At 58.0% G+C, this 27288-nt stretch overlaps 1 protein-coding gene across 4 annotated transcripts in view; it reads right to left on the reverse strand.

Annotated features, from left to right (window-relative positions):
• The window catches only part of ACLY (ATP citrate lyase), a 40758-nt gene that overhangs the window by 6836 nt on the left and 6634 nt on the right, over window positions 1-27288 (reverse strand). For 2 of the 4 annotated variants that reach the window (XM_028521629.2, XM_028521627.2), the window contains exons 4-22: window positions 26202-26264; window positions 25588-25778; window positions 25060-25139; window positions 23884-24014; window positions 22975-23093; window positions 21768-21904; window positions 21049-21110; window positions 19247-19364; window positions 17209-17363; window positions 16677-16767; window positions 15554-15583; window positions 12308-12449; window positions 11860-12028; window positions 9787-9891; window positions 8560-8756; window positions 6607-6688; window positions 5869-5979; window positions 2043-2170; window positions 1392-1485 (exon numbers count right to left, since the gene is read on the reverse strand). In XM_028521629.2, coding sequence (XP_028377430.1) covers window positions 1392-1485; window positions 2043-2170; window positions 5869-5979; window positions 6607-6688; window positions 8560-8756; window positions 9787-9891; window positions 11860-12028; window positions 12308-12449; window positions 15554-15583; window positions 16677-16767; window positions 17209-17363; window positions 19247-19364; window positions 21049-21110; window positions 21768-21904; window positions 22975-23093; window positions 23884-24014; window positions 25060-25139; window positions 25588-25778; window positions 26202-26264 — 2205 coding nt within the window. The remainder of the gene's footprint in view (window positions 1-1391; window positions 1486-2042; window positions 2171-5868; window positions 5980-6606; window positions 6689-8559; window positions 8757-9786; window positions 9892-11859; window positions 12029-12307; window positions 12450-15553; window positions 15584-16676; window positions 16768-17208; window positions 17364-19246; window positions 19365-21048; window positions 21111-21767; window positions 21905-22974; window positions 23094-23883; window positions 24015-25059; window positions 25140-25587; window positions 25779-26201; window positions 26265-27288) is intronic. The other 2 variants (XM_028521628.2, XM_028521631.2) reach the window with 1 other exon arrangement.

Here is a 27288-nt window from a genome sequence, read left to right on the forward strand (position 1 = left end):
GCTGTCCCCTACGAGCTTTAAAAAAGGCTAACTGCTCTGGCTGGCGTAGCTCAGTGGATTGAGCACGAGCTTCGAACCACAGCATCACAGGTTCGATTCCCAGTCAGAGCACATGCCTGGGTTGCAGGCCACGGCCCCCAGCAACCACACATTGATGTTTCTCTCTCTCTTTCTCCCTCCTTTCCCTCTCTATAAATAAATAAATAAATAAATAAATAAATCTTAAAAAAAAAAAAAAGCTCTTACACATAAATTACATGTGTACTTTCTCCTTTTTTAAAAGTTTCAAAGAGAACAGGTAAAGTTTTGTTTTGTTGCCTTTGAGCCCCACCCCTTTCTTGGGTTTCACTTTAGTATTTGTTAGCTTAGTGGACAGCTTTCTGGACCATTCTCCACTTTTACGTACACGTACCAAGAAACACGTGGAGAACAGACTGCATGGCTCCGTGCGCGTACAACGGACACACCGCGCTGTACCGTGTTTGCTCACCAAGCCGGAGCTCTAGAACATCAGTGCACACAGACCTGGCTCCTTCCCTTCCCTGCTGCACACTGTCCCACCCACAGGGCGGCGCCACCACTTGGTCACTCCTGTGCCAACTGTCAACTAGAAAAAATACCCTCGGATATTTCTTTATTTGCATGTGTTAGCATTTCCCCGAAGCAGTTTTCTAGACATGGAATCACTGGGCCCCAAGGTAGGCGCACTTTTAAATCTGATTCCTGTCATCCAACTGCCCTTCAGAAAGGCCGCCTCAGTCTCCAGGCCCACCAGCCACACAGAAGGGGGGCACCAGCTCCCTCGCAGCCACGCAAACGCAGCGCGCTGCCGAAGGGGTTTTTGTATGCTTGCTGGCCTGAGAGGGAAAAATTGGTATCACAGTTTCTACTTTGGTTCCTTTTATAATGAGTGAGGTGGAGCATTTTTTCCTGTTGAAAGGTCCTTTCCTTCCCGTTTGTCTAATTGCGGCTTTAAAAAATTGATTTCTGAGAGTTCGTACGTATCAAGAAAATGAGCTCCTTAGACAAAAAGGTCGAGTGGACACTCTGCCCCACCCTGAAGTCTCTCAGAAGCTCAGAACTACCGGGGGCACAGTCTGCGCCAGCCCCCCATTTCCAGGTCAGGCCAGCCGCCTGTGGGCAACACCCACCACCCCCACCCTCGGGAACCTGCACACGAGCTCCAGCACTGGAGGACGGGGGACCCCAGAGTCAGCAACCCATGTTCTCTTTAGCCCTTGGAGAAGCCTCCCCAGGGGGCGTGGTCTGGAGCCCAGATCAGTGATCACGTGGCTGCTCCAACTGACAGGGCAGGTCTGGTCTCCAAGGGTCCGAGGCAACCAGCCCACACCTCTCTCGCCCACACTGTCAGGGACACAGGCGGCACCTACCCTGGCCCAGGAGTAGTCCATGGGCACCGTGGGGGGCGGCACCTCCTGAGCAGGCACGATGGCCCCTTTGGCCACGAGATCCTCGTACACAGACCTGGGGGGCAGGAGAAGGGCAGGAGAAAAGACACCCACGTGGATTTTCTTCTTCTCGGGTCTTTGAAGCCATCCCAGAAATGCTCCCCCATCCAACCCAAACACTCCGGTTTGCCTCCTCGGTGCTCCCTTCCTGCCAGGGGCTTCCTTCTACCAGTTACGTTCCCCAGGACTAAACGAAACCAGGTTCTGGCCAAGACTCTCCTGAATGGGGCTTTATGGGAAGTGAATCTGGGGGTCAGGTAAGGACAGAGAGGAGGAGTGGGAAGAAACAACAGGATATTCGGTAACTATCCAGCAGTTAGAGGTGCCACTTTCTAAATGCTTCTGTGTTCATCTCTCACTGACGGCCAACCAAGTAGAAAGGTGAAGAAGCCAGACACATTTTGTTTAACCCCGGCCTGAACGGCCTGTAACTGCTACTTCTACAAACGAAATGACAGCTGCCAAGAGGGCCCAGGAGCATGAGAAGACACCTCCACGTTATGGAGGCTGCTGCCCACCGGAGGAATTTGGAAAGGGAGGGCGTGGCCGGCATCCCACCCCAGTTCCACCTACTGGATGATTTCTCCAAGCTCATCGAAGCTCCGAGGCACAAATACTCCTGCCTCCTTCAGAGCCTGGTTCTTGGCTACCGCGGTTTCAGAAGCCTGGTTGGCGCAGGCTCCAGCGTGGCCAAACTGTACCTGCAAGGCAAAGGACGGCAGCATGACTGGGCTTGTTAATCCCCTGAAATAGAACAAAGGCTCCTGGGCATTATCAGCCCTCACCCCAGGCCAGACCCGGCTAAACACGCCTCTCAGATCACTCCGTGCAGCCCCAAGCAGGCTCACTGAACAGCTATGACAGAGGACTCCTCGTACAGATGAGGCAACGGAGGCACAGAGACACTGGGGAGCCCACTCAAGGAAACACAGCTGCGCACCGGAGCCGGCTGTTTTCAAAGCCTGGCTGCCCAAACCCTTCATGTGGCTCCCCCTGGGGCAGCGGTCAGGGGGATGGGGGAGAGGGCCTAGTTCTGAGTAGCATGTGAGACGTGAGGCTACAAACCGGCCACCTGAGGCCGCGGTGAGCTCACAGACACGATCTGTCCGTCCCACACATGCTTTTTGTGAAATAGGTACCGGTATTAAAAAACAAAAAGATTTCAAGCCCTGGCTGGCGTAGCTCAGTGGATTGAGTGCGGGCTGCGAACCAAAGTGTCACAGGTTCGATTCCCAGTCAGGGCACATGTCTGGGTTGCAGGCCACGGCCCCCAGCAACCACACATTGATGTTTCTCTCTCTCTCTCTCTCTCTCTCTCTTTCTCCCTCCCTTCCCTCTCTAAAAATAAATAAATAAAATCTTAAAAAAAAAAAAAGAATTGGTAGAAACAGTAATTAAGATATTTAAAAAAAAAATAAAAAGATTTCACGCAGAAGTAGTGATTCCCACCCAGCTTCTTTGGAAGTCAGCCTTCCCACCCACCCAGCAACATGACCGGGAGCCAGTGAGAGCCCGCCGCCTTGCACCCGAGCGTGCACAGACATAACGTGTAAATCCAGTGGGCTGTGGGGGCTGGCCGACTGTGGGACGTGAGCAAGGAGGAAAAACCAGTGTTTCTGATGAAGCCATGGGGAAAACCAAGGAAGCCAATGAAACCTCTGGTACAAAAACCCTGATTTGGCCTGGCTGGCATAGCTCAGTGGATTGAGCACGGGCTGCGAACCGAAGTGTCTCAGGTTCGATTCCCAGTCAGGGCACATGCCTGGGTTGAAGGCCATGACCCCCAGCAAGCACACATTGATGTTTCTCTCTCTCTCTCTCTCTCTCTCTCTCTTTCTCTCCCCCTCCCCCTCCCATCCCTCTCTAAAAATAAATAAAATCTTAAAAAAAAACAAAAACAAAAACAAAACAAAACCCTGACTTGGGAAGTGGGTGGCGGGTCATCACAATGACATCTAACCTGTTTTAATGACGCTCACTATATCCAGCACCTTTCTGAGAGCTCTACTCATTCAATCTTTCAGTACCTGTAACTGTTTCTTTAAAAAAAAAAAAAAAAAAAAGGAAATGGAAGGCCAGAGGAGTAAAGCAACTAGCCCGAGGTCACACAGACAAGGTGCAGTAGCATTCGAACCCAGGCACCTGGCCTCTGACTGTGCTCGTGACCAGCAGCCCTAACAAAAAGGAGCCGTGAGCGTTACACATTCTTTGTGGAACGTAATCTGCGTGGGCGAATGGGGTGGGAGGAAGAGATTCCGTATTCAAATAAACTTAGAAAATGCTTGGTCCAAGGCAGTGAAATGAGTTTCTTTAACTCAGAGGTTTCTTAAAATTAAAACACAAGAGGTAGAAAGGGAGGTGGGTCACACTGTACGTTTATAATTTATAAAAGCCTTTCTGCTTTTCCGTGTGTTTGGCTTGGAGGATGGCCGCACAGGACCAAGGCTTCGTGGGACAGGCTTCTGAGAAACACCACCGACCCAGTGAACCCCGACCTCTACTCCCACCCCCGCCCCCGTTTTTAATTCTTTTTTTCCCCGATGAACCGTCTCAGTGTGCCAATGGGCAGAGATTTAGCTAATCTCCTCCACAGGGTGGAAAGTTCTGCAAGGTCGTGTGAATTCCAACATAAGCTAGGCAGTCACTGTACTGTTTTATATTTGCTATGCTTATGGTTTCGTAAGTCTTAGAAACTCATTAAAAAATAAAACCGAAACACCCCGTGAGCACCTGTCCAACCCACGGGGCGATGATGAGCACCCGGCTAGAAACAGAGGAGCGGGGTCCCTGCCCTCCTGGGGGTGTCCTAGGCAGAGCAGGGGGAGAGGGGGAGGGCGGCGACGCAAAGGGGTTAGGAGAAACAATGGCGGAGGAGGGAGGAATTATTCTTGGCTGCTGGGGTGGAGAAGAAAGTGGTCGAGAAGAAAGTCAGAGGCCTGGCTGGTGTGACTCAGTGGACTGAGTGCTTGACTGTGAACCAAAGGGTCGCCGGTTCGATTCCCAGTCAGGACACATGCCTGAGCTGAGGGCCAGGTCCCCAGTAGGGGGGTACAATGGAAGGCAACCATACATGGGTGTTTCTCTCTCTCTCTTCCCCACTCTCGATTAAAATAAGTAAATAAATAATCTTTTTTTTTGAAAAGTCAGAAAGAGCTTCATGAAGTAAGAACCAAAAGGAATAGCTGCTAAGACCTGCATGTACTTGACCTTTACAATTACTTATGTAACCAACCGTTCCTATTTTACAGCTCAGCATAAAGGTCCAGAAAGGCCACCTGGCCTGCCTATGCCACCCGGGCCAGCCATCAGTACCTGACGCTAAAGCCCGTGGAAACGGAGCTGGCCCCTGAAGGACAGGCAGGGTTCCGCCACCCACCCACTGCCCTTTCCTCTACTTGAAAGGAACGCAGACACGCACACACAGCTGATACCTACACCAAGACAGGGGTATCGTGAATATTCACCGCACCCTGCCCTTTATTGGACTGAACAAACCTTAAACTTCTCCTGTATCAACACATGGAAACCCCCTCACCTCACCCTTTTCCAGCCCGCCCGCTTCCCCCTCCCGCCTCGGCCGTGATGGCCCAGCACCCTCCTGACTGGTGTGTTGGCCTTTTCCATCCTCTGCCGTTACGACATTGTGGTGAAGCCTCATGCGCTACTTTAAAATAGTCTCTGCACACGTACCCACAGGGAAGTTCACAGGAATGGAACTGCTGGCTCAAAGGGCAAGTGCCTTTCCTTTGGGGCAAACGCTGGCCCTGTGAGGCCGGCAGGAATCTGCCGGGGAAGGGCAAGCATTCTGGAGAGGGCAACTGTGACGCAGGCTTGCCGGCAGGGAGAACCGAGGGTTTCGCACAGGGATGGCCACCGTGGCCAAAGCCCTGAAGGCCAGGGTTGATCGACTCGTACACACAACACGAGGACAAGGCCTCTTGCTCAGAGCCTGCTCGGTTACATGCTGGACGTACTCCACGCCACCACCACGCATGTTCACCTACGTCGTATCACATCACGTGCTGAGCAAACCTTTCTGTCTACGGTCTCTCCCTGCACAGACCGCCTCGCCAGGCGCCTTCCCGGCTCTGCACCAGCAACGAGTCCGCTCCCTTCCTAGCCTCCCTGTGGCCCAGCCGAATTCCTCTCAGCGAAGCCACCTCAACTCCTCCAGACACCAGGTCACTGTCGCTCCAGTTAGGGACTCGGAGACTGGTTCTCGCCTTAATCTGTCGCTGAGTCAGTCCCCGCCCATTCATTGCATGTAAGCTCCTAGAGAGCAGGGCCCCAGCTAGACCTGGTGGTAACCCAGTGAGTGACAGGCGTGCAGGGAAGGAGCCAGCTGCTTACAAGGTAACGGTTCGCCTCCCCACCCAGCGGCGACGTGCGCCGGCCGTACCTCAGAGGAGAACATGGTGGCACAGGTCCCGATGCACCAGCAGACCACGGGCTTGGTGATGCGGCCCTCCTTGATGCCCCGGCAGATCTTGTACTCCTCCGTGCCCCCTATCTGCAGAGGAGCAGGGGACAAGACAGAGCCCGTGAGCTGTAGGCACCCACTCTGCGCTGCTCCAGCACCGGGGCAGGAAGTTCTGTCCCCGGTCAGGCAGGAGCCAGAGTCTCAACTCGGCTAGAAAGCGAGGGGAGGTGAGCTTGGCCCAAACAGCCCGGAAGACCGGGAGTAGGTGCAAGGAAGAATGGCAAAGGGACAGCGGGGACCTAGGCAAGAGTCTCTGGGTCTCCTCCTTCCTAACCTAAGGTAAGGTGATCTAGGACGAGACCTGTCAGAGGCACAGCCACGGCACAGGATGGGGTGACAGGACTCCCCCAAAATCACACTTTTTACTTCTTCCCCCAGCAATCCACTGCCCAGCAGGTAGAAACCATGGCCAGCTGTCCAGAGCTTCTTTTTCACTGGCACTAAAGTGTCTCATGCCACTGAGAGGCAAAAACTACTCTTTTAGGAGAAAGCAGTGTTAAAAGCGACAACCCCTAGGTCCCACAGGCTAAGGGGTGCGATTACCAGGGACAGCCACTTTCAGTTACATGCAACCAAAATGCAGGGATTTTTGAAACCCTGGCATCACACGTAACTTTAACTACCAGCCAAACTGAAGAGCTTTTTCCTGCAACTCACCTCTCCAAGAACCACGATCATTTTGACTCCTGGGGTATCCTGGTAACGCAACACGTGGTCCATGAACGTGGAGCCGGGGTACCTGGTGGGAGAAGGGAGGGCACATGGGGTCAGCAGGCGGCTTGGGGAAGTGTGTGCTCAGGTGTGCAGGTACGGGAGGCGTGTAAATGCTATGGGTCCAGAGAGGCCTTAGGAATAACGGGGCATTGGCTGGCGGAGGGAGCACATGGAGCACAAGGGAAGAGAAGAAGAGTTAATGAGATCAGAGAGGCTTGTTCGGTGGTGAGGGAGACCTGGAGAGCACATGTGTGGTGGCTTTAAAATAGGTCCACAGGTTCTTTTAAGAGGGTGGAACCTCACGCCCCTCCTCTTGACACTGGGATGTATCTAATTAATGAACAAAACGTGGCTAACGTGATTCTGTGATACTGACTTCCAAGGCTGGGTTACAAAAAGAACAGCTTTTTCTGGCCCTTCCTTTTGAATGGCTCCCTCTGGGGGAAGCCCTGAGCCAAGTCACCTGGACGCTAAGCAGTCTGTGGAGAGGTCAAGGCCAGCCTGGCCAGCCGCGTGGGTAAGCCCCTCTGGCCTCAGACCTGCCTCCAGCTGACTGCAACCTGGAGGATAAAGGTTTAGCCACGCGCCTAAAGAACTGGGCAGGAAGTCCTTCCTCAGCCAGGTGACCCACCTGAAATGACGTGGAAGAGCCAGGGAGACTGACAAGGTGACTCCGTCTCCCCGCAGCTTTCCGAGAGGAGCTGAACAGTAGCAGCAGTAAAAGTCACAGTGACAGTGCCAGCCGGCAACTATCTAACAGCTAGTGTCCACGAGGGTGTTAGGGACTGCTGGCCACTGTCCCCTCCGACAAAAACGGGACTACACGTAGAACGGGAAGTGCATGCACTGCTTTCCGCCCCGAGGTCCGGACACAGAGCTCCCGAGACCCTCGGGACCTCTCCTGAGCTCTGGGGGTGCTGAGAGCCTCTTCCGCTCCAGTGTCTGGTCTTTGACCCTGGCTCCTGCAACATTTTAATTTCCTGAGCAACTCAGGTGGTGGAGGGTCCTAAATCCCTGGGAATTTCCTGGGGGACGGAAGGGTCTTCTACTCGAATGGGGCCACCCTTGGTGGGCCCCTGCGTGGCTCCTGGAGGGCCGAGGGTCGCCAGAAAGACTAGGCCAGGATGAGAAGCCGGGAGCTTCCGGCCCCACCCCCCATGCAGCGGAGTGGGGAGAGGGGTGAAGACTGAATTAACCAGAAATCATAGTACAGGGTGAAGCCTCCGTAGAAATCCCTGAACGTGCGGACTGGAACTTCTGGGCTGCTGGCCAGAAGTGGGAATGTGATAGTAGCAGGGAGTGAAGGAACAGTGTTTTCCCTGTCACTATTATTAGCTACAATAAACACTTACTGAGGACTCATTAAGTGCCAGCCCATAATCTGTTAGCCTCTTTCTAACATATGACCTCACTTAATCTTCCCACCAACTCCACGAAGTGGGCACTGTTATTTTACCCACTGAGGACAGAGATATGGGGGTACAGGGTAAGGAACCCGGCCAGGGAAACTGGGGTTGGAACCCCTGGCTGTGGTCTGATTTCCGAATCGGTCCTGCTAACTGCAGCCCTCTGCTGCCCCCCTATGGCCACCTCAGGCATTAAACAGAGCTACCCAGGGGCCCAGATGCCTTTAAAACTCTTTTCCCTGTATTTTCTGATCTTTGTGCTCATGTTGGTCCTGAGACAAGAACGGATATGCCCCATTTTGTGGACTTAAGATAACATTCCTACCTGAAACTAAGATAATATTGAATGTCGACTGCAATGGGAAAAACAAACAAGACAAGAAAAAGAAAAGAAAAAAAGAAAGAAAGAAAAAGAAACATCATTATGTGCCAGCAGGAACCCGGCAGCAGCAGGCAGTGTGGGAGGTCCCCTCGGCCCTCAGCCGATCACCTGTCCCCGCCGATGGCCACGCCCTCGTAGACGCCATCCGTGGTCCTGGAGATGATGTTGTTGAGCTCGTTGGACATGCCCCCGGAACGCGAGACGTAGGCCACGCTGCCTGGGCGGTAGAGCTTGGAGGCCAGGATGTTGTCCAGCATCCCACCCGTATTCCCGATCTTAAAGCAGCCGGGCTTGATGCCTCCGACCTGCAGGGGCAGAAAGGGCAGTCAGGGAGGTAGGGTGGGCGCCGGCCTGAGCACACAGCCCCGAGGACTCGCTGGGCCCAGCACGGCCTGCCCACCCGCCCCACTCCGGCCAGGCCGGGGAGGCAATGGCTGAGAGAGCTGGCACCTGCACAGCCGGTCCCCTGCCTAAGCAGGACTCTTCTCTCCCTCGACAGACATTATGCAGAGAACAGCACGCCTCATCTGCAAAACGCGGCTTACTGCCGACAGGCCTACTCAGGGTTATGCCACCTTCTCTGCTCTGCGAGACTGACAACGCCCAGCACAGGTGCGCCAGCAGGTGTGTGCCTCTGCTCAAAACCACCCGCTGCCTCTGAGACAGGAGGTGCTTTTGTCTCAACGGCACGTAAATGTCACTGAGACAGCGAAGTAAAAACAAAATAACAAAACAGTCTCAGAGCAATTTCGCCTCACAGGAAGGGCTTCAGGTCACAAACACAGCCTCCAGGGAGGGGCTGTAGCTCCTCCTCCGGGTTACGGTCCAAGGAGCAACTAAAGACAGCGATGCCGTGTGAGAGGCGGCAAACACGTGAACCGAGAACCCGCCCGTCAGCCCCTGGGCGCTGTAAAGGTGACACGGGCTGGGGAAAAAGCCCTTTAAAAACTAACTGGAGCCCTGGCTGGCGTAGCTCAGTGGATTGAGTGCGGGCTGCGAACCAAAGTGTCACAGGTTCGATTCCCCAGTCAGGGCACATGCCTGGGTTGCAGGCCATGACCCCCAGCAACCACACATTGATGTTTCTCTCTCTCTATCTCCCTCCCTTTCCTCTCTAAAAATAAATAAAATCTTTAAAAAAAAGAAGTTAAAAAAAAGACATAGTATTAAAAAAAACAAAACAACTAACTGGAAACAGACAGACGGGCTTTCAGCAGGTGCCCCCTAAACCTTTCCAACTCAGGAGACAGAAGAATCAACGAGTGAGTCTCCCGAGGGCCCGGCACTTCATAAAACAGCCTTGAATGCAGACGGCGTTCCGGAGGGGACACTCACGGTGGCGGGTCCGATGATGGTCACGCCCTTCTGGTCCGCCTTCTTGATCAGCTTCCTCGTGAGGGCCTCGGGGATGCCTTCGGCTATGATGGCGATGGTCCGGATCTGAAGGAAAAGAGCAGTGACCCCCGCTCACTTCTCAGCTCGGGTGGGGCAAGGACACAGCACCCGTGCGAGAGCCCTCCCCCCAGGTCCCGTTCCAGGCTCTAAGGACACAGTAACATCAACGGCACGCACCCCTTCTTCCCACAGGCCTCTGCTCCTGTGCCGATCGCACCAGCCCTCCCAGGAACCTGCGGTACGCTCTCCCAGCCCCAGTGGGCGGGACACAGACACCTGTGCCCCACCTGCTCACAAGGCAGCTGTCTACGGCTTTCTCTGCGGCACCCTGAGTCCCCGACTCTGTGCCCCCAGAGCACAGAGCCCGTAAGTGCTAGAAACGAGCTGCTGCCACCCTCGGGCCAGAGAGTGGGCTGGGGAGAAAGCCCGAGGGGCTGGGGAGTGGGCGGGAAAGGCTGAGAGCCATCTCCGCCTCAGTCCAGGGGCCGGCAAACTACTCCTACAAACTACAGACTATCCCTATAAAGGATCACATAGCATTTCAGGCTTCGTCCATCATGTGGTCTCTGTGGTAGCTCAGCTTTGCCTTTGTAGCACGAAAGGGCCACGGACAACACATAAACGAATGAGCACAGCTACATCCCGACAACATCTTATGCGCGGAAGGAGGACTAGTGGAGGACGAGCCTGGCCCTGGAGCTGCACGTTGCCAACCTCTGACCCAGACTGAAAACCCAGCTCGTTTCCAGCACGGCTGCTTTCATTTCCGCTCCGTCCAGGTACCCAAACCGGTTTAGCTCCTCCGACCTGGAACTGAACCCTGCCAGTCCGGGGCTGGGCGGGAATTCTGAGCAAAAGAATCAATAACTTATTCTATCTGGGGGGTGGGGTGGGGGTGTGTATGTGTGTCTTACAAATCAGCAACAAAGAAGACAAACATCTCAATAGAAAAAAAAGGGGGGGAGGAAGCCAAATCAAAGACTAAAAATTGCCCATAAATGTTTTTAAAGGCTCATCGTAATAACTGAAGGTATGACAATGAAACAGAACGCCTATCCGTTCGCCAACTCCGTGTGTTACGTCTGAGCACGCAGCGTCGGCACGAGCACCGAGGAGCAGGCGCCTTGCACCCCCGGCGGGCGTCTGTCTGAGCACAGCTTTTTGGGGGCACCCGGCCGGCACACACCAGAGGCTTTGAGACCCGCCCATTCTGAGGCAGCGGTCTGATTGCTAGACATTTATTCTGGGGAAATGATTAAGGGCATATTCCAGTCACTCCCAGATGCTCATCGCCAGACTTGACGGAGCAGAACTGCTGCCACCCATAAATCTTTACTACCAGGGAAAGAGTAACGGAAGAAAATGGAGAGTTCTAGCCCTGGCTGGCGTAGCTCAGTGGATTGAGCGAGGGCTGCGAACCAAAGTGTCGCAGGTTCAATTCCCAGTCAGGGTACATGCCTGGGTTGCAGGTCCTGACCCCCAGCAACCGCACATTGATGTTTCTCTCTCTCTCTTTCTCCCTCCCTTCCCTCTCTAAAAATAAATAAATAAAATCTTAAAAAAAAAAAGAAAGAAAAAAGAAAACGGAGAGTTCTGTAGAATAGTGTTCCCTTTGGTCAGACCCAGGAGAAGGCATGGGTAAAGAAAACACTCAAAAACAGCAGCTGTGTTTCTGGGCAGTGGGGCTTGAGGTATCTCTTTCTTTCTTGTATTTATCAGTAATTACGGTTTTTTTCTATAACATGTAATGATTGTGTAAGGAAGCACTTCTGATTCTGGTTTCAAGGGCAGGCTCAGACGGCACAGAGAGACGAGGGCGGCTGGCCCCGGTGAGCGGCCAGCCGCCCCAGGTTACGGCCCCGCCTTCTGAAGGTCGAGTGTCTCCGGCTGTTTTCGCCCAGATCGGCGGCCGGTCCCAAGTCCTGGCCACTTGTCCCAGGTGGCGGTGGCCACGGACACCCCTCAGGAGCGCTCCCCCAATACCCACTCGGTCCCTGGGGCCCGGCGACCGACCTGTGCGTAGCTCATGGTCTCAATGGTGCTGTCGTAGGCAGAGCGGAGGGAGGCGAAGTTGATCAGCACGTCCACCTCCGGGTGTTTCTTCATGGCATCAGCCATGTTCTTGAAGACGGGGATCAGGATCTCCTTGTGACCCCAGTAAAACTTCTGCTTGTGGTCCCCACTGCGAGAAAGGCGAAGGAGGGGTCAGGACCGCCCGTCAGGGGTGGGGAAGGGGAAGCCAAGGGGAGGAGCTTCATCTAGAAGGTGGAAAGGCAGGCTTCTGCCCTCGAGAGGGTTTCATCTACGGGAAAAGGTCTTCCAGGAGTGTGGCGTGCCCTAGGTCGAGGTGCCCAGTCGCTTCCCCAGCCAAAGGGACCGCCCAGCTGCTCCCCCAGCCCCGTCTCAGTGAGGGAGGGGACGGGACTAGATGAGGCGGCCTCCCTGCCGTGGCGTGGCTTACGTGAAAGGGTAGACCATGGCGGCCACCGAGGGCTCGTCCCGGGAGCAGACGTAGTCGAAGTCCAGCATGCCCTGCACGGCCCTGGTCTGCATGCCCCACACGATGGCCTTGGTATGGCGGCTGAAGAGGGTGGCGCTCTTCCCTGCTGGGCAAAGACACAGCGAGTGCACCCGGGACACACACACCCCCGTGAGACTCGTAGGGGCAGGGGCCCCCTGCCAGACCCCTCCATGTCCCAAGGCCAGGGAGGGTGGCTTCTCAGAACCACAAAGGGACGTTAGGAGGGTGGAATTCTGAGAACTTTGGGGGGAAGTGCTTCAGTTTCTCCTGGAAAAGAGGTGGCAGAAGGTAAAAAGAGCTCAGAAGACCTGCCTGCCTAGTGAACAGCTCAGCACCGAACAGAGAAAGGATTCCCAAGGCAAAGAACAGGCCTATCAGGGCCTTTTCAATGTCGTAGGAAAGGCAAATATGTAATCAGCCTCCTGGTTATATGCAAATGGACAGTGGATACATTACTTTTAAAGTCATTGGAAAAGAGTGTTAATAAGCTCTCCCAATTTTGGGGACTGCAGGATATTATACGGGAAGAGACCCCCACCCCCCAAAACAGACTTAATTATCTTCTGGAGGACGAGCTCCTTGTAGTACAGGCTTCCCAGCTAAGGGAGTGTTCCAGGGACCCATCTGTAGCAGCATGCCAGCTGGCGTTGTTGTGAGAGGCTGTGTTCAGCTTCAGTGAATTATTTTTTGAAGCACATTTGCCCATTTCACGACGGGTGATTTACGAGCGCACCTGCCCACACAGCACCGAGTGTTCAGCAGTTTTTGACCCAACACGGCCTGACCCCTGTGCCCCACCCGCCCTGTTTACCGGATCTCTCTCGAGTGCCTTTTTATTGTTTCCCAGGATGAAAAAGGTCATCAAAGGGAAACATTTTACAGTTGTAGAAGAGGCAAAACAAAAAATGGCAGAAGCACTAAAAGGCATCAAAATCAGTGAGTTTGAGAACTGCTTTGAGCCATGGGAAAAACGCCTCAATTAGGTGTATTGCATAGAACGGAGAGTACTGTGAAGGTGACTGAAGTGTAAACGCGTAAGAATACACTAATTTTTATAAATAAGTTCTGTTTTGGGGGGGTCTCCCCCTCGTACAATTCTCCAACAACCCTTATCACCGGTCGAAATCTGGACATAAACCACCCTGGGTCAGGGTCTGACTCCTCAGGATTCTAGGGCAGCCAGGGCCCCGGGGAGAGGTCTGCTCAGCTTTATCTTTAACGGAGGTTCCGGCCCAGGCCCTGCCCTGGCCCGGGCGGGGACAGCACGCCACTCCTCCCAGTCTCCTCCCCCGACCAGGCGGCTCTTCCCCGCTCAGGACAGTGCTCCTCGGTGGGCTCTCCAGCCAGCAGGAAAGGGGGAAGGGGCAAAAGAACGGAAGGAAAGCATCTGGCAGGAGTGGACTCCTCAGCCTCGAAGGGAAAGGCTCCTTTGCCGCCCTGCAGGTGGAGAGCTCACCCTCCCCGCCCTGCAAGTCCGGAGCAGGAAGGTGGCCCTCAGGGGAGGTTCTCGGCTCCTGGGGAAAACAGAGCACCCAGCCCAGTGGCATCTGGCATTCGTTAACCTACTGTACTAACACGGATTTGGCTAACCGAGTTCAAGATCTGATTCATCGGATTTAGGAGATCCCCTTCCCAAGGCAGACAGGCTGCTCATCCCCACGGGCCCGCCTCTTCCATCGCAGCTGTGACACAGGCTCCTGACGCTGCAAACGCCCGGGATTTACTGTCACTGGGCCCGTCTGGGCGCTGACGAGGCATGAGATCACGGAACAAGGGAAGCCACCCGAGCAAGTAGGACACCGAAGCCCGGAGCTGCCAGATGACTGAGATCCTAGGTCACCTGGCGTCTGAGCCAGGATTACAGCTCGGTTGTACAAGAGCGGAGGAGGAAGATAAGCCCTGCCACTGCCCGCCCGAGTCCACGCACGACCTGCGCACACGCACACGCCTGTCCGCCCAGGAGGCCGCAGAAGTCAGAATGAAGCCTGCAGTCCCTGCAAACCCGCTCACTTCCAGCACAAAAGGGGCAGAACCGGGGTGCTTGCCTCCCCCAACAGAGAGGAGCCAAAGCCGACAGGGGCAACCCCCAGCCCCCCAGCAGTGAGGAGCCACCCCCCACACAAGAAACCTGCGGGGGCTAAGAGCCCCCCCACAAGGCTGCTCCTCTGGACCCGCAGACAGGGAGGGGCCCACTCTGATACCAGCTGTCTCCCCGGCCCACTTCTCAGCCCGGCTGCGGACTGGCAGTCCCCTGCGCTGGGAGAGCGCTCCAGCACTCGGAGCACTGGAGCAGCCCCTGTTCTCGGCCCGGGGCTCAGCCTCAGGTCGTGCCTTTCAGGAAACAGTGAATCCTGCCAGACAGTCCAGGAGCAGCTGCACTCCCGGCCCTTCCGGAGGGACACAAGCAACCCTGCCTGGTTATTCCTTCCCCTCCCCTGAGCGGGACAGGGGTCACACATCGTCAGAAGACTCCCCTCCCCCAGAGTGAAATCTCCCATGCTGCGAATGTCAAGTTAAGCAAAGCCCTGATGCGTTGACAAGGCGAACAGGTGTGTTCTGTGCGTGCAGGTGCACCAAACACTGTCCTCAGCAGGGACTTCAGGCACCAAAGCCCAGACCCCTTCGATGGCACCTTTCCGGGTTTCTCTCTCTCTCTCCTCCTCTATCCTATCTTCCACCCAAGTCCCAGAGAAATCTGAACCTGTCCCTGGCACTGGGGGCTCTGGGATAAAGCTGGGAGGCGGGGAAAGTGAAGGAAGCCATCGTGAGATGCAGACGAGAACCGGGTGGTCCGTGGCTCTCCTCCTCCCTCCTCCACTGTGCTCTGCCACTCCCCCTCCAGTTTCGATGGCTCCCCCCTTCCCAGGAGGACCCTCCCTCCTCGGCACCACTCCACTCTCCAAAGGCGGTGGGCCTGCCTCTTCACCCCTGCACCCCCAAGTCTGGAGCCAGAGACTGCCACACGGCCAGGAGAGCACCGAGTGGGGGCTTGAACTAAGCAGGCGTGGGGAGGGAGGGGCCGCGAAGACCAGGACTTGGGAGCAAGGCCACAGCGAGCGAGCGAGGCAGGGACGGAATGTACCAGACAACACTGCACCCCGCTGGGGAGGGGAAACGCAGCAGACGGCAAGACTGAACCCCACTAACAAGCCACACGCAGATTCGGGAAGGGCTGGGGTGTCCTACCTTGCAGGGGTCTTGGACTTGGGACTGAATCTGTCAAAGAAAATGACCAAGGCAACTGAGTGACCTGCTGACGGCCGGAGGCTCTGGAGGGAAAGGGTGGGCACAGGGCAGGGTCCCACGGACAAGCCTGGCGGGGCGGACGCCCTCACCGTCTCGCGTCTGTTCCACAACAGACAGGACTCAAGCCAGCAAAAGAGAAGACGGCACCCGTCGGCAGAGCAAAAGCAAGAGAGAGCGAAGGACCAAAGGGGGCAGAGAGAGGAGCGGGAGGAACATGAAGGCCTGGAGGGTGGGTGCCCTCACCACCGAACTGCCCCAGGCCCTCTGAAGGGACAGCCGGCCTGGTCCCAGCCTCTTTCCACCAGCCCTCGTCCCCACAAGGCTCACAAGGGTCAGGCTGAGATGAGTGGGACCTGTCACTGGGCGCTGCGGGTTTGGGGACTGCCGGGCAGTGGCTTCCAACTCGGGGGCCTGGAGCCAGTGTCCCTGCTTCACAAAACACCGTGGGCGCTTTCTGCCCACACCGGGAAGAGGGTGCACGGGCCACGCCAGCCAGCCCGGCCATGACTAGAGCCGTTACTGCACGCTGGCCGCCAAGGCTGGCTGGCGGGGCTCCCGTCTTGGATAAATCAGAGGAGGGGGAGACAAAGCAGGTGGAGCACAGACGGGCTGGTAGACAGTGCGTGTCCTTATGGGGGGGCTCAGAAGGCAGCGTCTTCGTAGGAGCCCCAGGAGGAGGGGTGGGCAGGAACTACCGCTGTACGGGAGCTCGCTCTGCCCCCCGCTTGGGAGCAGAGTCTGGGAGACCTTCCCACCTCCTGGAATTTGTGTGACCCCGTCTCCTCCGCAACCTCCCTGTCCTGCTCAGCCTCGCCCACACGCAGGAGAGGTAAGGGGGTAGAGGAGAAGAAGGCGAGGAGTGAGACGACCCGGGCCCGGCTGGGTTCTCAGCACGAGGAGAGCCGTGGGGAAGGCTCGGCACATCCTCACGGCTGTTCCCGTCCCACGCCCGACGCCCGCTCCCGACGCCCGCTCCCGCAGCAAAGCCCGAACGCCTACCATCACCTTGTGCAGCCCAGGAAGGGGAGGGGCACAGGGAAGGTCCGAAGCCGCTGGGAGTTACCTTGGGGCACAGCGGGCTTGGCCTTCTTCGCAGGCGCCACCTCATCGGCCCTGGACTCAGAGAAAGATGCAGTCCTGCTGGGGACTGGCGTCTGCGGCGAGACAAGGAGAGGGAGTCAAAGTCACAGGTCGCAGCTGGCAACAAGGGCCACTGGTTCTCGAGGACCCAAAGCATATTGCACTGCTCTTTACAAGCGGCGTCCACCAGCGCCACTCTAGCCGCCTCCTGAGGCAAGAATCAGTGCCGGCCTCCCTGCCCAGGTGAGCAAACCAGGGCTCTGGGCAGGCATGGCAACCGCCGAGTTACCTCCTTCGGCAGGATTTGAACTCAGGTCTCACTTAAACAACCCCGGGCTTCCCATTATTTTACCTTGACTGGCACACACACACAAAAAAAACTGGCAGAGATCATGAAACCAACTACATACTACCCCCACCCCATGTCCCCAGGTGGCACAGAAGAGGGGCACCATGCCCCGGGTGGGATGGGGGTGTGAGGGGCTAACAAGGCCGGCCAGCCGGCCGGCACCTACCGACGTGCTCCCACTGGCGTTGAGCAGGAAGTTTGCGGTGTGGGCAGCTGTGGGCGGCTGATTGGGGATGGGCCGGTGGCCCAGGGCCATGCCCACGATGGCCGTCATGTGAGTCTCGGTGCCGAACACGTGGATGGGGATCCCAGTGGTCTTCCCTGCGGAGGGGGGAGGAGAGTCCACCATTCAAACGCTCGGATCAGTGCCTGAGCCCAGACGACTCCGCAAAGGTCCCCTGGGGTCCTGCCTAAGGCCTGACACTTCCTGTGCACGACCAGCGACCCACACCAGCTGTCGTGTCTTCGTCGCCCCACGGGTTCCTGATGACCGAGTGAGAGCAGCTCTGCTGACACTCCCCAGGGACCCAGACGCATCATCAGCCCGCACTCCGCCCGTGCACAGCCTGGAAACCAGCTCTCCAACCCCGTCAACCTCATGCTCCGGCCCCCCGGCCTGGCCGCTGTCCCTAAGCACGGGCCCCCCTCCCGCTCCACAAGGAACGCCCTCGCCCAGGTCTCGTCGCCCAGCTGTTCTCAGCTGTTCTCGTCATTCAGCCCGAGCGCCTCCTCCCAACGACCTTGACAACACCCCCCCACCCCCACCCGTCTGTTTGCTTGGCCCTCAGTAGAGCCCTTCCTGACAGCATCCTGTTCCAAAGACACGGTTCACTGGTTTGATGTTCTGTCCACGACCCAGTGACATCCTGCACCGTGCCGGAGGCCGGGCCGGTGGCAGGTACTCACGTTTGGGGGGAACTGGAATTGGGCAGTGCTTCGACTGAGGCGGGTTTGGTGTTCGCCATGGACCCCAGATTTGGAAAAACGGGGAAATGCACAGCGTTTGCCTCTCCAGTCAGAGAACACACTCACTGAGCACGAGCACCTCATGTCCGTCACCCCTCTGGCGCCTCACTGGGACCCCTGCCGCGCGCACACTGAGCAATGGGGGCCGAGGTCCACTCAGGACCAAAGCTGCTGGTCACAGAGTGCACAGATCTCAGTATTTCAGGCTGAGTCAGGTCAGCCCAGACGGCCTGACATCAGTCCTGCCAATGGGCCCAGGCCTCTCAAAAGCTTGGACGGAGTCTGACGACTTGTGAACCTGCAGGAGCCACCCCGAACCCGGAAGGGGCAAAGGAAACCAAAACAGACGCCACTCCCGCTCCTCCCTGGGCTCTGCTGCTCCACCAGCGCCCGGCCCTCCTCCCCCACATCCAGGCACCATGGAGCTGGACTCCGCCGCCACCTCATGAGAGTGCCCCCTGCTTCTGCCCTGGCTGCCCTCTGTCTGCTGTGCACCCAGCAACTAAAATAACCCTTCCAACTCAAGGCAAGCCGCGTCTCTCCTGCGGCCGGTCTCCCACGGCTGCCGACCCAGGGGCCTGCACTAGCCCCACACATCTGCGCTGGCCGCTTCGGTGCCCCGTCTCCCACCCTGCCCCGTCTCCCACACCCTGCCCCTTGCCCCCTCAGCCCTTCCCTGGGCCCCCCACCCCCGGCAGGCCTGCACACACTGGCCTGCCCCCCCGGCGGGTACCGAATTTGCCCTTTCCTCTGCAGATAGTCACCACTGAGCAGCGCCTTCCTCTCCTCCAGGTCCTCAGCCCAAAGCCACCTTTTCAGTCCAGCATTCTCTGATCACCCCACAAAAACCCGCCCCTGCCCCCTCCCGACACACCCACACTGTCCCTTCGCCTGCTCTGTCCTTCTCTTGCACAATGCGCGACCTGACTTCGCAGTCAACGTTTTTAACCGCATGGGGGCTTGGCTGGCCAGCCATCAGGTGCCAGGTGTGTGGCTGCAACCACTGTGCTCAGCACGGAGCAGGTGCTCCCGAGAGTACTTGTGAAACGCACATGCTTTCCTGCCCACTCGGAAGCTCAGGACCGGTCCACGCCCGAGGGCAGGAAGTGGAAACAGGGGCAGGTCTCGCACCCCGAGAGGGCGGTGGAGGAGCACAGAAGGGCCCCCAAGGAAGGGGGTCCTGACACTCGGGGCCGTGACACTCGGGGCAGGAGAGAGAGAAACGGTCCCCATCTTACCAACTTCTCCCATCACCCGCAAGCCCTCCTGATAGTTGGGGCCCCCTCTTCGGACAAAGATGGTGACCTCGTGCTCCTTCAGGGGGCTCTGGTAATCCCGAATCGCCCTCACGATGCCCTGGAAGCACAAAGGCACAGACAGACAGGTGACTAAAAACGAGGCAGCTGTAAATCAATGACCTGTAACCGTGACAAACAGATGTTCCAGGGCGCGTGGCACACGGCTGCTTCTTGTGACGCGTGACAAGCCCCGGCAGCTGAGAGTTTGACGTGTGTGGCCTGGGCTACGCACAAGCTGCCCCAAGGCCTGGTACCTGCGATCACTCGTGAAGATGCTGGGATGAGAATGTGGAGTACCCGGGCGTGCCACCCCTCAATGAACGGGGTGCTGGGGGCCCCCAGTACCGGTGAGACTTTGCTGGTCTCTCTCTTGTCCCGTCCACAGTCATTCTGTCATCTCACTGCAACCTGGGGTGGGGGGAGTGATCTATGCTGGGGTCCTGCCCAAGAGTTCTCACGGGCAGCGAGGCACAGACGACTTCAACGTCAACGTCCCGTAAGAGCTTCTTCAAGACGCAGGGAGCAGCCCTCATGCTGAGGACCGACTCTGGGAACTTCAGAGAACATGCAGATGCGCACCACATGTGTTTCTGCAGACACGGGACTGGCCCACTGAGCCAGGAGTCTAACTGCCGCCCCCCAGGGCTTTACCCAGTCCCTGCTCCGGACCCCACCCGCCCTCAACAGCCTCAACAGCCGTGCCGGCTTTATCGTGGGGCTGCTCGAGGTTACGACAAAGCCTGGAGATTCGACCCGTTTCAGATCTGTCTGCGGAGTCAGGTCCCATCAGGGACGCCCTGTTTCAGGCAGGACTGACAGGGCCTGGTCCTCCACGACTTGAGATCGCAGACTTCCAAGACTGACGTTTATTGCCCTGGCTGGCATAGCTCAGTGGATTGAGCGTGGGCTGCGAACCAAAGCATCGCAGGTTCGATTCCCAGTCAGGGTACATGCCTGGGTTGCAGATCATGACCCCCAGCAACCGCACATTGATGTTTCTCTCTCTCTCCCTTCCCTCTCTAAAAATAAATAAATACAATCTTAAAAAAAAAAAAAGACTGATGTTTATTTATTCAATACTCTCGCCACCTACTTGAAAGCACCAGGCAGGGCGCATCCCCACCAATGGCTTCCATGAGCCCTGGCAGCGGGGAGTAATAAATGGCCTCCTGAGGTGGCTGCTTGAGGGGACCGATTCCTGAAACAGGTCAGCTCCGCCACCCTAGCTGACTGGTGGTCATGCTTTAAAGCCGTGTGCCTGTGGCCCTGACCGTGTGCAGGGGCCCCGGCTGACGGCCCCTGGCTGGGTGAGCGGGAGCCCCAGACCGTCGGAACGGTTTCCTCACTCTGACCTTTTGGAGAAGGGACTGGAGAGAGAGGGACGAAACACCAGCAGCAGCTGCAGAGAACCCAGAGCCCCACAACGGAGGGCTGAGAATGAGGGCCCACCGAGGCAGTTCTTCGAGGACCTGTCCCGAAAGGGGGATGGCAGAGCTCCCCCCCTCCCCACACCTCAGACGGGAGAGTGAGATCCTGGCCCAGTGAGTGCCAGCTGCCTGCCCAGAGACAAGGCCTCAGGTCTGGACCTGCCCCAGGGGTTTCTGCTTCCCCCACGAGGGACCTGTGTCGGGACTGGGCGATTCACAGGAACTTGCTTCTTCCTAAGCCTTGCTTTGTGAGAACCCCCCTTCCCGGGTTCCCCCATGCTCCCCAGAAACCGCACAGTCGCTGCAGCTGGTTACCTTGAACGTGGCGGCCACGTTGGTGAAGTTCGCGATGCTGCCTCCGATGATGAGGATCTTGCCTGGGTTCGGAGTGAGAGAGACGTCAGAACAGGGTTAGAAATGCGGACCTGAGCATCTTACCAGACCAGCCGACTAAGGGTCCTCTCCTCTGAGCGAGGGTCTGCCAGCTGTCAGGAGGCGCCAGTGCAGAGGTGGGGGACACAGGCTGGTTTCTCCTGATGACGCTCAGGCTCATCAGCTCCACTCTCCACCCCCCCCACCACGGAGCAGGTGGTTACTCCGAACCCACAGAATCCCTACGTAACGCCTAGACGGCCGTCCAGAGACCCAGCTTGGTTTCTGGGCACACCTGGCGGGAACCTCGCTCCACCCGGCTCCGGGTAGGGGTGACCGGTATGTGTAGTCACCGACAGTGGAATGGCACAGCCGGGCAATAAACGTCTACGGGCCGAGTTCACAGCAGCCAGAGAGAGCGCACGCCTCACCGCCACCCTCGCACCCTGCTCACGGGGCTTTGAGTCACCTCTTCAGCTTCTCGAGACCCCCTCTGAGAGACGCCGTCACTGCCCACTGCACCACAGGGAGACCTGGGGCCCGGAAGTTAAGTGACCGGCCCTGGGCTGCAAAGGCCTGGGCGCAACCCCGGGGCCTGCTCGCCCGGAGCCGCTCCCTGTAGCGCACAGGGCCGTCCCGAGAAAGAAGCGCGCGTGCCTCACCTTCGGGGTGCTTCTCGCGGGTCATGAGGGACAGGATCGTCTTGGCGTAGTCGTAGGTCTGCTGCTCGCTGGGGGCGCCCGAGTACTCCCCGTAGTTCGCCAGCTCGTTGACACCCCCCAGGTCGCAGATGGTGTCACTGCCAGGGAGACACGCAAGTCAGCCCTGGCTCTGACTGGAGCGGCAGAGGGCGGCGGCCTGGTGCCTGGGAGGACACGCAGACACCCCCGAGGCCCTGAGGTCCCACTACGGACCTGACTCCTCGGACCTGGGGCCCCGAGCCCCACACAGGCCCCACTCGAAGGTTAACACTGCTGCATCGGGCTCCCCTGGGCAGCGCGCTCCGCCGGCGCTGAGCTGCCACCGCGGGCCCCGGACTGACGGCAATGATGTGTGAAGCGGACAAAGAGCACTGCCCCACACACAAAAAATGATGCACCTTCCCGGCATCTCCGCCGGGCTGCCCCTCGGAGGAGGGGAAGTGCTGCAGCCAGAGGGAAGCCCGGCCGGGCACAGACGGGCTCAGACGGGAGTGTGGCCGGCCAATTGCAGCCCCTAAAGGAGCAGAGGTCTGCTGGGCCTCAAGTGGAAAACCGCCGATGACCAAAGGGCATGGACTAGGATCCCAACGTCTCTACGGAGTGTGAAGGGACGCGCACACTCCCATAGGCACTGGAACGCCCGCGAGCACCCACGGCAAAGGGGTCACCGTGGTGACCTGGTGCATGGGGGGTGGTGCGGCGACACTCACTTTCTGGTTTGTTTTCTGTGTGTGTTGTGCCCGTATGTGGAACCCATATCACTAATGCCAAAAACTTACACTAATCAAAATAACACCCTTTTAGCCCTGGCTGGCATAGCTCAGTGGATTGAGTGCAGGCTGCAAACCAAAGTGTCGCAGGTTCGATTCCCAGTCAGGGTACATGTCTGGGTTGCAGGCCATGACCCCCAGCAACCCCGCACATTGATGTTTCTCTCTCTCTCTTTCTCCCTCCCTCCCTTCCCTCTCTAAAAGTAAATAAATAAAATCTTAAAAAAAAATACCCTCCTTTTGTAGCAAATGGGAGGGTGCGTGGACCCCTCCGGCATGCCCCACGATTCCTGCTCTGCACCAAGCAAGGAACTGGAGACGTCCCGAAGTGAAGCACCTGACCCAGGCCACACACCTGTGGACCTGCCTGGCACCCCGCCAGCAGCCCCCTCAGTCACCTGTACACGACAGAGGCACCGCCTCCCGCCACCATGGTCCAGATCCTCCCTTTGGGGTTCAGCAAGGTCAGCTTCAGGCTCGCCCCACTTTTGGCATCCAGGTCTGCAATGTAGGCTTCCTACGGACCAGACCACAGACACAGGTGGGCTCTGGAGACACCCCCTTTGCCAGCGTCCCAGGTCCTCAGGCCCCTTCCCTTCTCTCTCCCCAGAGACGTACGGAGAGGTGCTCAGCTGCTTTAGGACGGCCAGGGAGGAGAGGCCGTGTGGGACCTTACGTGCCTGGGACCAAACACAATGGCATCTGCACGCCCTAAAACCACCCACTGCCACTGTCACCCCCTGGGGACAAACTTCCCAACTCCTTTCTAGGACTTTAAGTCCTGGGCTCTCTGCCCAGGTCCCAAGCCCTGCTGTGTCACTGTTTCTCGCGGGCACCCCTTGCAAACATCAGTCGCCTAGATGATGCAACCCTCCCCCCCTCCCCCTGCCCAGCCACGTTCCTTGCCCGGGGTTACGTCACATCACGCAGGCCCGATTCTGCTGTGAGGACCTCAGACAAGACGGGGTGGAAAGGAGCGATTAAAATGCTCAGCAAGTGGCAGGCAGAACCGCCTTCCTGACAGATTAGGGGGAGCCATTCGGAATTATCCAGAAGCAACAAATCAAGCTAAGAGCCCAGGGAGGTTGATTGAGAGAGATGTCTAAAAGGATTTCTGGCCAGGATTCAGAGCCTTGGCTGACTCCTACCCCCGGCCCCCCTTGGGTTTTAAGAAAATTAAATGGCTCTCGACCTTCCTTTCCCTGCCAAACACACCGCCCACGGGGGGGGCGCCAAACGCTCATCTGAGATTAGTCACCCACCCCCCCCCCATCGCTCTCCACCCCCCCACCCCGTGGCGGCCTTACCTCCGGATAAGCCTCGCGCCCGAAGGGGGGAGGGAACTCTATGTCGCCCCACTTCACTTTGCAGATGTAGTCCGCAGTGGCATCCACCTTGGCCGCCAAGTCAAGGACGTAGACGCCACCTTTGGTCACCACTGTGAGAGAGGCGGAGGCCGTCAGACACCTGCCCTGGGTAGAGGTCACCACCCACCGCCACCTCGCAGACTTCCCACACACCACTCCCACGGGGTCCGGGCCCCACGCGGGCCTCGTGGCTTTCTCGCTGAGCGAGAGACAAGAACAATTCTCATGGAGACGCGGCGTTCCCCCACCAAAGGAGAAACAGATCCTTTAAGACCAGTTCCCTCCACCCTGACCTACAGGCCATATGATAGGAAAGTCTGTTTTAGCTGCTATGCAATTTTTAAACGTTTCATAAAACGCTACACAATGTGCCTTATCTAACCATTTACCCATCCAGGATCCTGCCATTAAAAAAAATGTGCAAAGGTGCAGGCTGGGGGAGGCCTCACCGTCAGGGGGTGCGCAGGGGAGTCGGGAGGCTGCGCGGGGCCCCGGCCAGCAGGCTGCCTTTACTGCCGCCTCACTGGACATCCATCTTCCCTTTCCCCCAGGGCCATTTAGCTAATTAAGTCAGCACAGAACCATCTAGTCCATTAGAGCGGCCGGATCCCCAGCTGGGTCTGGAACCAGGACTTTGCCCTGAGAAGCCCTGGCCACAGCCAGATCACGCCACCGACCGCCTTCCCCTGCCTGACAGGCTCGGCCGAGGCTTCCAGACCTTGGGGATCAATGATTGACCAACTCCCCCGCAGGGAGCGCCTCCGAGGGCACAGGCGGGCAAGGAGGAGGGCCTGGAGAGTCAGGCGACTGCAGAGGCAGCCCCGCTGCTGGGGGAACAGCCTTGGAGCACGCAGGACTTCCCCATCACAGAACAAGCCAGGGCCGAAGGAAGAAGCTGGAGCTGGTGAAAGGGGACTAATCACGGTCTTCTGGGAGCTCAGCAACAGAGGCCTGCACTCAGTGAGCCGGAGACCCCTCTGCGCACGCACACCTGCCTGCCTGCCCCGCCCCCTCCGCACACGGAGGCGCGGTCCTCTGGTCGGCGGTGCGGCGTCCCTACGGGCACTGGCACCCCTGCTGTAACTGACCCACGCCCCGCCCCACCCTTGCAGTTACCCAGGGGGTTGATCTCGAGGTACGTGAAGTAGAGATCTTCGTAGAAATTGAAGAGGCCGGAGATAAAACTGGCCAGAATCCTAAACAGGGAAGGAGAGAGAGAGAGAGATGACCCATCCCTTGATGAGCAGGCTCAACAGCACTGGTGATGCCCCAGACAGCTGCACGCCCCGCCATCCTGACCCCTCGCCGACCCCCCTGCTCGCCTCCGCCAAGCCCGCTCCCTGGGCATCACTCTTCAGCCACTGAGGCGGAAAGGAGCTGTCAGGCCCGCAGCCAGCGGAGGAGGCGCTAGCCAGACAGGGGCGAGGCGCGGGACGGGGACGGCATATTTCACTCTGAGCCAGCCAGCTCCCCTCCTGGGGACCAGCGGGGAGTGGGGGCGGCTGCCTGTGTGTCTCCCACCTGCCCCCTCCACCTCCCACCCAGACAGGGCGACCACTCTGCTCTCCCTGCTGTGCCCAGAGCCCGCCGGCCGTCCCTACTCCCCGCCCCCAAACCGCGCACCCGCGGACCCTCTCACTCAACTCTTTCTTGTCTTCGGGGGCGTGGACCAACAGGTGTTTCTTGATGTCCTCAGGGCTCAGCTTCTTGTCCACCCCGACGAGCAGCTTCTTCGCTTTGGCGTCCACGTCGCCCACGTCCACCCCGCCTTCGTGGTGGAACAGGACGTAGTCCCCTTCCCGGGCGGCGTAGATGCAGACGTAGAACTCCTCCGCCTGGCAGGGAACGAGAGCGCCACGTGGGTGGGGGCGGGGCACTGAGCGCGGAGACGGGGGCCCGGACCCTGCGGTCTCGTTTCTAAAGCCCATGGAGAACATTCACGAGGAAATCTGTCTACCACCTCCCTCTGGGGCAGAGAGGAGAGACGAGGCAGCGGCCTCGCTGGGTGACAGTCCAGGCGGAGCCGGCCCGACCTGGTCTGGAGGAGGGGCCCTGCCTTCAGGCCCTTCTCATCCCGGCACTGGGAAGCCACCCTTTCCTGCATCTCTGGACCCCCTGTTCCGTGGGCCTCCCAGGCCTTCCGCACAGCTTGCTGGACTCTGGTGCCTTTGACTTTTCTCCAGCAGTGTGAGCTTCCCTTTCATCATGTGAGGGTCGGAGGAGAGGGGAGGCCCAGCCTGGAGCCACCTCACACCTACCTGACTGTGCGGAACAAAGGGCTCGATCAGGAAGTTCTTGAGGAAGCCTCTGGCCTTGCCCACCTGCAGAGACGGGGGAGGCAAAGCTCAGGCTCCCTCCGCCTCACCTTCTCACCGGAGGTGCGGCCCCAGCACTGCCCCGGCGACGCTCAGCAAAGAGAGACTCTTCTGGAAACCACAGACCCTTGCCCAGTACCTGTCAACTGCCGCCCCGCAGGCATGTTTCAAACGCACAGTGCCTGACTACTTCGTCAGGGACACTGACCTCTTTTCCCTTCGACTGTCAGATGAAAAAATGACAACACCCAATACAACGAGCAATAGCCATCTGGTGTGAATGAATCAAAACGATATCTATTTTTTTTTGTCAGATCGGCAAAGAAATAGATTTGGGCGTGCCTCAGAGTTTCAGTAGCCTGCGTGTGCCACGCTTTCCCCTCTCCCACCCGCTTGCCTGCCCTTGTGCCGGCCACGCTGCGACAGGCGCTGACCTTGCAGTCTCTCCCTGCCTCCTCCGGAGGGGGACAAACGAGCTGCCACACCGCCCCGGCCCCGAGCGCACAGGGATCAGGAGTTGTCTCCCTCCCAGCCGGCACAGGAGTGAAAGAACTCAGACTAATCCAAGCCCCCTCACCTCCAAGCTCGGGCTGGGAGAGCCAGCCCGGGAGGAGAGGCCGGGCACGGGGCTGGGTGGGGTGGGGGCGGCAAGAGGGGAGTGAGAGCTTGACCAGACACACTTTTCCGCCCAGACTGTCACGGCTGACCGCAACAGGCCTGCGGAGCTAATCACTTCAAGTGGGTCCCTGGTGGCAGCTGAGGAGACAGCCTTCATCACAGTGTGTCCCGAAGCCCCACCCGCCCGCGTCACTGCTGAGTCAGAGACCAGACAGTGACCCATCGGAGGCAGCGAGCCGCTCCTGGGCCAAGCTGCTGCCGGCTCGCTCCGACCTCCTGACACCCCCCACCCCCATGGCTGGAGAGGGGAGCGTGAGGGCCTCCCCAGGGATGCTGCTCAGCCCCCAGCCCTGCTGCCCTCTTCCCAGAGGCCTGGAAGCACCAAGGTCAAGATCCTTCAGCCCCCGGGCTC

The sequence above is a fragment of the Phyllostomus discolor genome, chromosome 8, assembly GCF_004126475.2.
Source record: "Phyllostomus discolor isolate MPI-MPIP mPhyDis1 chromosome 8, mPhyDis1.pri.v3, whole genome shotgun sequence".
NCBI lineage: Eukaryota > Metazoa > Chordata > Mammalia > Chiroptera > Phyllostomidae > Phyllostomus > Phyllostomus discolor.